This window comes from Photinus pyralis, unplaced genomic scaffold (genome assembly GCF_008802855.1).
Source record: "Photinus pyralis isolate 1611_PpyrPB1 unplaced genomic scaffold, Ppyr1.3 Ppyr1.4_LG1, whole genome shotgun sequence".
In the NCBI taxonomy this organism is placed as follows: Eukaryota; Metazoa; Arthropoda; class Insecta; order Coleoptera; family Lampyridae; genus Photinus; species Photinus pyralis.
The window spans coordinates 31810535-31821211 of NW_022170249.1; the positions used below are offsets into that span (position 1 = coordinate 31810535).

General features: G+C 34.8%; 1 protein-coding gene across 2 annotated transcripts; it reads right to left on the minus strand.

Moving 5' to 3' along the window:
- Positions 1-3214: 3214 nt before the first annotated feature.
- LOC116173183 lies at positions 3215-6466 on the minus strand. 2 transcript variants are annotated; one of them, XM_031490510.1, is made up of 7 exons: positions 5349-6466; positions 4980-5225; positions 4693-4854; positions 4414-4637; positions 3908-4060; positions 3391-3523; positions 3215-3337 (listed from the first exon to the last, which is right to left on the minus strand). In XM_031490510.1, exons 1-7 carry the CDS (start codon positions 5629-5631, stop codon positions 3291-3293), a joined length of 1248 nt encoding a protein of 415 aa, XP_031346370.1. In that variant the 5' UTR covers positions 5632-6466; the 3' UTR covers positions 3215-3290. The 2 variants fall into 2 exon arrangements, with proteins under 2 accessions (XP_031346370.1, XP_031346380.1); XM_031490520.1 differs by having other exon boundaries at positions 3901-4060.
- Positions 6467-10677: the final 4211 nt, after the last annotated feature.

Below are 10677 nucleotides of genomic sequence, written 5' to 3' on the forward strand. Positions count from 1 at the left end.
GTAAATAAGAAAGTTGCGTTTTGCGCAGGCGCAGTGCGAATTTTGAAAACTGCATTTTATTTGCTTTTGCTAGAGGGACCTAAAACCAAAATTGCGTGTAAATCGTTCCGTAAATAAGAAAGTTGCGTTTTGCGCAGGCGCAGTGCGAATTTTGAAAACTGCATTTTATTTGCTTTTGCTAGAGGGACCTAAAACCAAAATTGCGTGTAAATCGTTCCGTAAATAAGAAAGTTGCGTTTTGCGCAGGCGCAGTGCGAATTTTGAAAACTGCATTTTATTTGCTTTTGCTAGAGGGACCTAAAACCAAAATTGCGTGTAAATCGTTCCGTAAATAAGAAAGTTGCGTTTTGCGCAGGCGCAGTGCGAATTTTGAAAACTGCATTTTATTTGCTTTTGCTAGAGGGACCTAAAACCAAAATTGCGTGTAAATCGTTCCGTAAATAAGAAAGTTCCGTTTTGCGCAGGCGCAGTGCGAATTTAGAAATGTGCATTTTATTTGCTTTTGCTAGAGGGACCTAAATTATGGAAGATAACTTCCCAACTAATATTGCTATAGACCAAGCTCTTATGTTAGCAGATCCCTTACCGCCTGTTGAACAAGCCCCAAGAAGACCTGTACCTCGAAATGAGAATGATTACGAGGAGACAATTGCACAGTATATGGGAGACCTATTTTCTGAACATTTCCGAATGACACGGCCAACCTTTGAGGTAATAAGTATTCTTTAAATTCATTTATAATACTAATGTTACTTTTCAGCAATTACTAATTACTGTTGGAAATGCCAATGGCATGGCGAAGGGAATATTGTAAGCGAAATGGTGGCAACACTGACCGGAGGTCGTCCATGTCAAGTTCAGTTAGTAGGTTGCATTGCATAAGCTCTTCTTTATGTATCATGTAATGCAGTCGTTATCTTTTATTAAACTATTAGAATCCACGTGTTTAGTTTGTTTAAATACACAGCATATTGGCGACGAGTTGTGACTTGTGAACAAAAGTAGTTGTAAAAAGTACGTACTGCACGTGTTAAAAAGTGAGGTTATGTGTTAACTTGGTAAAGCATTAAATTAAAGAAAGCACTATTCGCCTCCTGTGTCGGAGATATACGAACGTTTTGTTTTTAACAATTGCAACCAGAAACCGGGGCAAAGCATTGCTGAATACATAGTCGAACTACGTAAGTTAGCGAGTACATGTAACTTTAAAATTTTTTTAGAAGAAGCATTGCGGGATAAGTTTGTGTGCGGAGTAAGTTCAGAAACTGAAGAGGTTGTTGTCGGAGTCGAAGCTGACATTTACCACTGCATGTCAAATTGCGCAAGCATGTGAGACGGCTGAAAAGCAGGTCAAAGGATTATGCAGTACCAGTGGAACAGTATCCAGTGTCAACATTAGTCGAAAGCAGTTTACAAAGCCAAATGCATACACCAAAAAGGCATTTGTGAAAAGTAAGTCATCAACCGAAGTGTCAACTTCACAGTCATGTAGCAAGTGTGGTCAGAAGCATGAGAAGAATAAGTGCCCAGCTGTGAAGTATCGTTGCTACAAATGTCACCAATTTGGCCATATATCGAGGTTGTGCACTGCCGGTACGAGTTGGGTCGTGGGTGCTGTGGAGGAACGGGAGGAGTCAGATCAAAGCGATGATGTAAATAGCGACTTGTTAAGCTTAAATAAGCTAAGTTCCAGTACAACGTCACCACATAAGGTAATGGTGCAGGTAAACAATAAAAAGATTTTATTTGAGATAGATACGGGTGCTTGTAAATCCGTAATATCGTATAGTAGGTTTAAGCAGTTAAGTACTAGATTTACCATTGCAACCTGTCCAGTATAAGTTAAATGTTGTGTCAGGACATGATATCAATGCTCGCGTTCAGTAGACGAATACCAAAGCGAGCAGTTACCGATGGAGCTGTAACAGTTGTGTGACGTCTGCTGATAACACAATTCGTTAGTTTGGGGAGCGCTGTTTTATTGTGTCAAATTTAGCAGTTATTTAATTTTTGTCCCCGCTTAGGGTAAGTTTTAGGTGAGGTCATACATGGCCTATGGCCTACATTTACTTAACTTTTAGGCAGCATGGATTTAGATATTGTGAATTTAGTTCTATATCAAGAAATTATGGAAGATAACTTCCCAACTAATATTGCTATAGACCAAGCTCTTATGTTAGCAGATCCCTTACCGCCTGTTGAACAAGCCCCAAGAAGACCTGTACCTCGAAATGAGAATGATTACGAGGAGACAATTGCACAGTATATGGGAGACCTATTTTCTGAACATTTCCGAATGACACGGCCAACCTTTGAGGTAATAAGTATTCTTTAAATTCATTTATAATACTAATGTTACTTTTCAGCAATTACTAATTACTGTTGGAAATGCCAATGGCATGGCAAACCATGCAATCCCGCTGGAGAAGAAACGTATGTTTTCAATCTGGATATTGGCCAAACCGGAAACGTTTCTAGCGGCAGGTGATCGGTTTGGACTGGCACGAAGTACAGCACATGGGGTGTTCAAAGAAATTATTTTCTTAATATTGGAGATGATGCCACAGTTTATTACGTGGCCACAAAATAACGAACACACGATTAATGTAACCATTATAAACTGTTAACGAGCCTTGGGTAAATTTATAATTGTAGGTGTTTTATGAACGTTCAGGTGGCTTTCCAGAAGTTGTTGGCGCAATTGATGGATGCCATATCCCTGTTAAACAGCCTCCGTACAATGCGCAGGATTATTATAATCGAAAACAGTTTCATTCTATAATATTACAAGGTACCTACAGTTCTAATATAAATGCTGATACCTCTGACCAAATGTATCATTTGTCTTCAGGCATCTGCGATCATCAGTTACGATTTTTAAATGTACATGTTGGGATGCCTGGGCGAGTGCATGATGCGCGAGTTTTACGAGTGAGCCCTATCCCTAATAACACAATTCCATCCCACAAACATCCTAAAAACATTCCAATGAGACAATACAAACATCCCTAAGAGGTCCCTATTTTCCTATAGACATCCCAGGGACGTGTCTGGCAACAGCCATGTCATCATTTGCGATGTTACAGAAACATGTATGCGAGATGTTACACGGGGACATTCACAAGATGATGTTGGAATGTTCCAATTTATAAAAACAGGGATTTTCAAAAGCAGTAATAAAATTTGTTTTAATAAAATAACAAAGATTTAATATGGAGTTTGATACAAAGTATTTACAGAAAACATGTAAAAAACAAAATATTCTCTTAAACAACAAATTGCCCTCTGCCTTAATATTCTATAATGGTGTTTGGGATACTCAAGTTTCCAATAGCACCTAAATAAAGCTCTATAAGTATGTATGTATACAAAAAACACGCTTCTCCATACCTAAATTCTTATTTTTTTGTTGCACGTTTATGTTCTGCCCGAATGCGTCGTTCCTTAGATCTTCGCAGCCAATCCCCCAGTTTCTGCTCAACTTCCTTTTTATTTTTTGCATGTCCACCTTTTTCAGCGGCTTCTAAAATTTTGCAAATGTTTGTACCAATGTATACACAGCAGTAAAATGTATTAAACAAAACAGTTTATAACACAGTTAATATCACATATTAATCAAGTATCTCTCGTCCATTAAAAATATTGTGCACACTATTTCTGTACAGACCAATATGGATCAGCAAATCCTGGTCATGAAACGTTCCTATTAGACCTGCATGTTGGGGATTAACAAATTCCATGTGTAGCTTTGCTGAACTGCGCACTAATGTGCACACCAGAACTTGGAAAGTCAGGATTTACTGGTCAGTGTGTAGGTATAATGTGCGTAATATTTAAGACATTAGAGAATTAATATTGTTTAATTCGCTCAATTTCGTTAAACTAACACAATGTATTTACCTATTATTATTTTTGCCAAATTTTTATCCCCAAAGGAAAGATTTCCTTTTTTTCCAAAGAAGGAAAACTGTTCCGATAATCCATCCCATAGTAGAGGAGCAAGGCATCTACGTACAAATTCATATAAATTAGCTCCTCCAATAGATGAGAAAAATCCAACCTGCAAAAAATACATTGCATCATACATTGGTAAGTTTAAATGAAATATACAAAGCATTGCTTTTCATGCAGTCTTTTAATCAGAGCAGTGCGTCATAGACAACAATGACATAATCAATCAATATTGATGTCATGTATAATTTAAAATTAATGGTTATAAAACGTGTTTTATATATTAATGCTTGAAACAAATCTACAGCAGCTTGACAACAACAGACCATTAATACTGGTAGCGCTGCACCATACTACCAACATAATGCTGATGCCAATTTAGAATTGATATAAAGAAAGTTGGGAATTTGTGCAGCCGAAGTTGGTTATGAATTGTTTAAATAACATAATAAAAAATATTACCAAAGCTAAATAATTTTCTCTTGCCGAAAAGAATTTCTCAAATTTGTCGAATTCCTGAATAGTTTCCATAGGAAAACTAATTCCGGATTTCCGAATGATATTTTCTTCATTTTCCTCAGCTTTCCTAGGTACACTGTTCAGCTTGTTATTGATTTCGATAAGTAATGCCTGAATGTTGTATAGTAAAGCTGGATTGCAACAACATTTTGTTCGGTCTGCCCTTCCTGAAAAAATTTGATTAGACATCAATTTATTTCTAACAAAATTAAATAAACTTGCTTATATTTTCCTTAATGGAGTCTATAGGCTTTCGTGGTGTGATATTGTTAATTTCATTTTCTTGTTGGCTAGGGGCAATCGAGGTTGAAGGTAATGATTCAATAACAGGTGGTACCACAACCACCTGTTCCTCAAGTTCATCTATGCATGCTTCTGGTTCAGCTACAAAAGGTAAATAAAATATAAGAACTCAGATAAAACAGAATGTTGCAACATTAATTTGAAGTGTTCAGGGACTCTGAACATTATATTAAAATTGATAAAAAAATATTTTGACAGCCTCTTACCTAACTGATGTGAATCTTTGTGAGTCCGATGTTCATCATCAGTCCATGCTGGTGGAGAAGGCATTTTACCTTTATTGGCCCGCTTCTCATTCATAGATTCAGTGTCTGATGAGTCGTCTGAAGATGAAGAGATCACTTTTTTCTTTCTTTTCCTTTTTCCTGATAAAGGACCATCATCACAATCTGTGTTCAGGTCACTTGTATTTTCAGCTTTATTAGCTTTGCTCCTCGCAACAGAGTAATTATCTAAAAAAAAATTCCTTTTTCACTTTGATTATTATCTAATTAAATTTTTGTTTTCATTAATCAAAAATTAGGTACATATTCTTTCACAAATTATTTTTTTAATACCACAAATATGAAGATTACCATATGTTGCATTCCGAAATGTTCTCACAGTGTGTGATGGCCAACATGAATTAAATTCACATTTTCTTATGTAGGTATTTAATTTGTCTCTAGTTACCACTGGCCATAAGCACTGATCTCCACTTAACCATTTTGTCGGAACTGCCTCCACCGTTTCATCATTGGTGAAACACACCACAGTCCATGTATTATTTGGAGACGCCATAGGAACTAAAAAAACAACAAAAGGGCAAAACAAGAACAGAAACACCTTATAATAGACCGATGTTATACGTAGATACATGTGTGAAAATTTCGTCCCATAAACTTTTAATAAATGTGTGTGCTATACAACTCTTATACATATATAAACATAAGAAAATATTAAAGGGGCGCGGGCATTGCGAAATAAACGAAATTAAAATCAGCTAAGGACAATTAAACTAAGTTTGAGCAACTCTGGAGGCAGTTTTCGTTTAGGTAGTTTAGTATATGAACTGAAAAAGCCTTTTAAATCTAACATGGGCTGAAATGAATTAAATGAAACTATGATTTCAATCTTCGTCCAGTTTAGCATAGATGACCTGGAATGCCTTAAAAGTATGGAAGTAGGTCGATAAGTAGCTGATTTATATATTTCGTTTGCAGTGTACGCCCACCTTAAAAAGCTAAAAAATTTGTATAAATCTTAGTTTGTGTGGATTAATGGTAAAATTACAAATTTGGTCTTATAAGACAACTTCATGCATTTATAGGCAATTTCATTTATATCCCATGATTTCAATTCATTTTCTAAATAACTTGCCAAATAAATATTAAGTTTTGAAGACTTACAGGGAGACGTATAAAAGTCCTCGTAGGTTAAAAATTTGTTACCAATTAATTTAATACATTTACCTTTACTACTTACTATAATGTTTCTAATAATGACCACACTTTTGTCAATAAGTGAACAGCAATTATCAGCATCTTGTATTGATAATAAGAACTTTTCAAACACAATTTTTTCAAATTGTTGCCATCTATCGCCAGATATATTTTCCATTAGTGGACCTTTCGAATGTTCAATTTGGAACTTTGGATACGTAATTGTTTTGCTATCATTAAATAGAATTTGTGTGTTTTTTTCGGATATTCTATTAACGATTTGCTGCAGCGGTTTATCACCTTTACGAATTAGTTTTTTTATATACATCATCTTATTTTCAAATGGAAATGTACTAAAGTTTTCAACACTGCAAAATATTTCAACATCATCAGTAAGATGAAGCAAGTTATGTATATTATGGGAAACATTTGCTTCTCCATAAAGCATTGTGTAAGTTAGTACAAAATGTCTAAGTAACTGCTTAGCATACAGTAAATTATCACACTTTGACAGTAATGTCATTGATACATGGAGGGTCAAAAAGTTTTCATATATTTCATCTGAGACTCTTTTTCTTAATATTATAGGACCCAGGTAAAACAGAAATAAACGAAATTCTGTAGCCTTCCACCTTTTGACTTCCAGAAATGACCTTGGCTTTCTCATAAACTCATAAGGTATTTGGTTTTTAAATGTGAGATAATGATCTGACAAATTTTTAATTTGTTGTGATGAAAAACGATGAGGTGGTTTACCACAGAGCCATAAGTTATTTAGAGGTTTTTTTGTAACACCTAAGCACACCAAATGCATGTAGTCAATGGGGAACGACTTAATCATATCGACACAGGGAATAGATTCTAAAATAGTCGTTTCAATATGATGACTGCTTTGTTCTTTCATTCGAAAACCTGAATCTGTTCTTAAATTCCACCCCTCTAAGCTTGGAAAGCATGTTCGATTTTCAATATAAGATCCTTCGATGTTACATTTAGTACACGACATATATCCACTATGCCCCTTTATACATTTTAAGAATGATTTCGCAGGCACATCACATATAAATGCAATTATTTTTACATTATAACAAATTGTATTGTAGAAAAAACCATTATTTATTAATTCAATTGCCTCCATAACAAAATCTAACATAAAATCATTAGAACTGTGTGGCTTTTCATTTCCCTGATAAATTCCACAAATCTCGACAATATTTGTATATTTGAATAAATTGATCATTATAGGCCAAACTTGATTACTGGAACTTTGAGAAATAGGCAAGCCATCTATGTTTACACAAATTTCTAAAACACTGGGTATAAACCGATTTTCTTTTAACAACTGTGCGAGTATATTTTGTAAACACTGCGCTAAACCAAAATGGTAATATGAACCTGGAGCTACACACCTAATTTGTGAACCAGCATGTCGAGGAGTTTTTAAAAAGGTCCTTGCATCTTTTGGTAACGTTGGGTGTTCTTGTTTTAATATAATTAATAGATCAGATAAGGCTGTATGATTGATATTATGTTTTAATGCCCAATTTGACAAGGAAATATTTAAAGGTAAAGACCGACACTGCTCGGACTCTTCAATACTTTTATTTAAATAAAGAGATGGTTGGCCTGTGACATTATCATATTGGTCTCCCTGAATTATATTTTGGCTGTCATGGGATTCACTGTTATCCGATTCCGTATCTGTCTCACGAGATGATTCCTCCTCAACAGTGTAATGAGACGACAGAGCAGATGAAATTACGAGCTTGTCAACTGCTTGAAAATCATCCGGGTTACTCTGAGCGGGATTTTCGGGAGTTTTTACTTGAGAACTTTCATTACTTTGCTTTAAGCGCTTAAAACGTTGACTGAACTTATTGAATAATTTTCTTTTTTCTGATGAGGGATCCATGAATATGGGATAGGTATTGGTAATAATAGGTACCTATATCAAACGGTAATGAATGAGTAATTTAAGTAATTACCTAATTGTAACGAAGATATTTTTAACATTAATAACTATATGTATAGCAGTTAATATTGTAATTTGTAAGTACTTACCGACGTTCAGCACAAACAAATTTCGTAACCGCCGGCAAAAAGATTGAATAATAAAACGAAACTTGAACACAAACTCAACTTAACCTCACAAACACCGATACACGAGACGAAAGACCGCTAAAATAACCACGCCACGCTTCACGCTTGACACCAGCGCCACCAATGTCCGTTTCAATAAATTATAGAGGATGGATGGAAAGGTTGATATGGTTCGAATCCCGTCGTGATAATTTTTTTAAATCGAGAAAATTTAAGATTAATGTACATAAATTCATTTTTTAAGCATATTTAACTAAATTGCCGCGGAAGCGTCTCAAGAATTGTAAGATTGTTATTTAGGCTTTGTATGGAATGTTTATCGAACATCCCACGTAAAACGTCTTAGGAATGTACCAAAGAGAACATCTCAGGATTGTCGCACTTAGGGCCGGGACATTGGGGCATTGTAGAGACCCTAATGGTACATCCCTGGGATATCATGTGTTATTAGGGTATATATGCCCAGTTAACAAATGTTATGCATCCATTACTTCCAGCCAACCAACATTTACTTGGAGACTCGGCATACCCCTTAATGAAAAACTTATTAACACCTTATAGGGATAACGGGCACTTGAATGATACTCAAACTAATTTTAATTATAAGTTAAGTAGTATAAAGGTGGGTGTATGCAAAACTTTTAAGCATTTATTTTAATTTTATTTTAATTCTTTTCAACGAATGGTTTATGCCAAAGAATTTATTTTAAGAGAAATAGTTGTAGGCATGCGCTCTCGCACAAAATTAGTCCAACCCCATTTTTTTTCGCGGTTTCCACAAACTGAATTACGAACATAACCTCAATAATCAATATCGACTTACTGTTCGAGGAATTTGTTTGTGAAGATTGTTATAGTGTTATCCGTTATCCTTTGTATCACTACTTCTTTGGCATCAGGTAAGGTAAAGACATGCAATGTTGTTGTGCATTGTGGGTGGTTATAACTTTGCCATTTTACAGATAGAAGATGAATAATCGTCGTAAAAAGTTGATGTGTTTAGGGATCTGTATGTTGTTGTTAACTTCAACAGTTGTATTAACAAAGCAACAACAACGTAAAAGGCGCTGGGCTGTACAGCCTCTTAATAAACAGAGGAAGCGTTTTGGCCATTTTACTACGCTGGTCAAATATATAAAACAGAATGATGTGGAGCAATTTTTCGAATATTCAAGATTAACTATAAATTCGTTTGAATATTTATTGAACTTAGTAAAGCCCTTTCTGTCGAAGCAGCCACGCAACAGAATTTTGATAAGTCCGGAAGAACGACTGATGGTTACGTTACAGTAAAGTTGAAATAATTATGAGGTATACTTATATAGGTAGTGATAGTTTTTTATCCCAGGGCACATCTATGCAGGATTTAGCATGGAATTACTTCATCGGGAAGACAACTGTTCACTGCATAGTGAAAGAGACTTGTAGAGTACTTTGGGAGCAACTTCAACCATTACCCACATAGCACACAAACGTCTAGTGCACTTCCAATGGATATTTTTTATAGATATCCATGATATACATTAGATGTTTGTGGATATTTAATGGAGATTCAGTGGATATCCATATGTCCGACCAATATCCAGTATTTTATGGACATCCATTAGAGATTTTAAGTGGATATCCATTAGTCTTAAAAAAGAAATCCAGAAGAGGTAATTAATAATACTATTCTTATAAGTGTATACCTAAGTGCTTTATTACATTAACTGAAATACTTATAATAATGAAAATAATATATAAAATAAATGAGAAAAACGACCTCACAGGATCTATTTTGCTTCTTTCTTCTGCCTAAAACAAAAATGTGTATTAATTTACCTATAAAATATAAATATAATAATATAAAATATAGCTCTAATTAAGGTTATATTACACCGGTCTACAGCATTTTTGCGCATGGGACATATATACCTTATTTGTATTGCTTGTATAGCCACAAATAAGAATTAGAACAAAAAAAGGTTATGTATTTGTTTTTGTGCGAAAAAAATGCAAAAAACCAAAAAATAAAAATACCTATAAAATCTTACTTACGTAGGCATGGTTTATTATAAGGTAACGTTCCTACATTTATAATCTGTTTGTCTTAAAGTCTAAATGTTTAAAAATGGAACAGTTTTGCTGTTTTTGTCATGTTCAACTGAAGTTTCTCTCATCAACCCCCCAAATATGATCTTCCATCATGCTTCCAGCTTACTGGTCTTGGTAATGTGCCTAAATTCCATTATGTCTTGATGAAAGGGTTGTCCTTGTTATTCCGAATAAGCTCCCATATTATCCTTAAATTAATCTAAATGAGAATGTAACCTGTGCATCTTTAGAGACATTCTATACCCGATGATACAAAACCAAAACCCCTCAGCTCGTCATAATTTTAGCT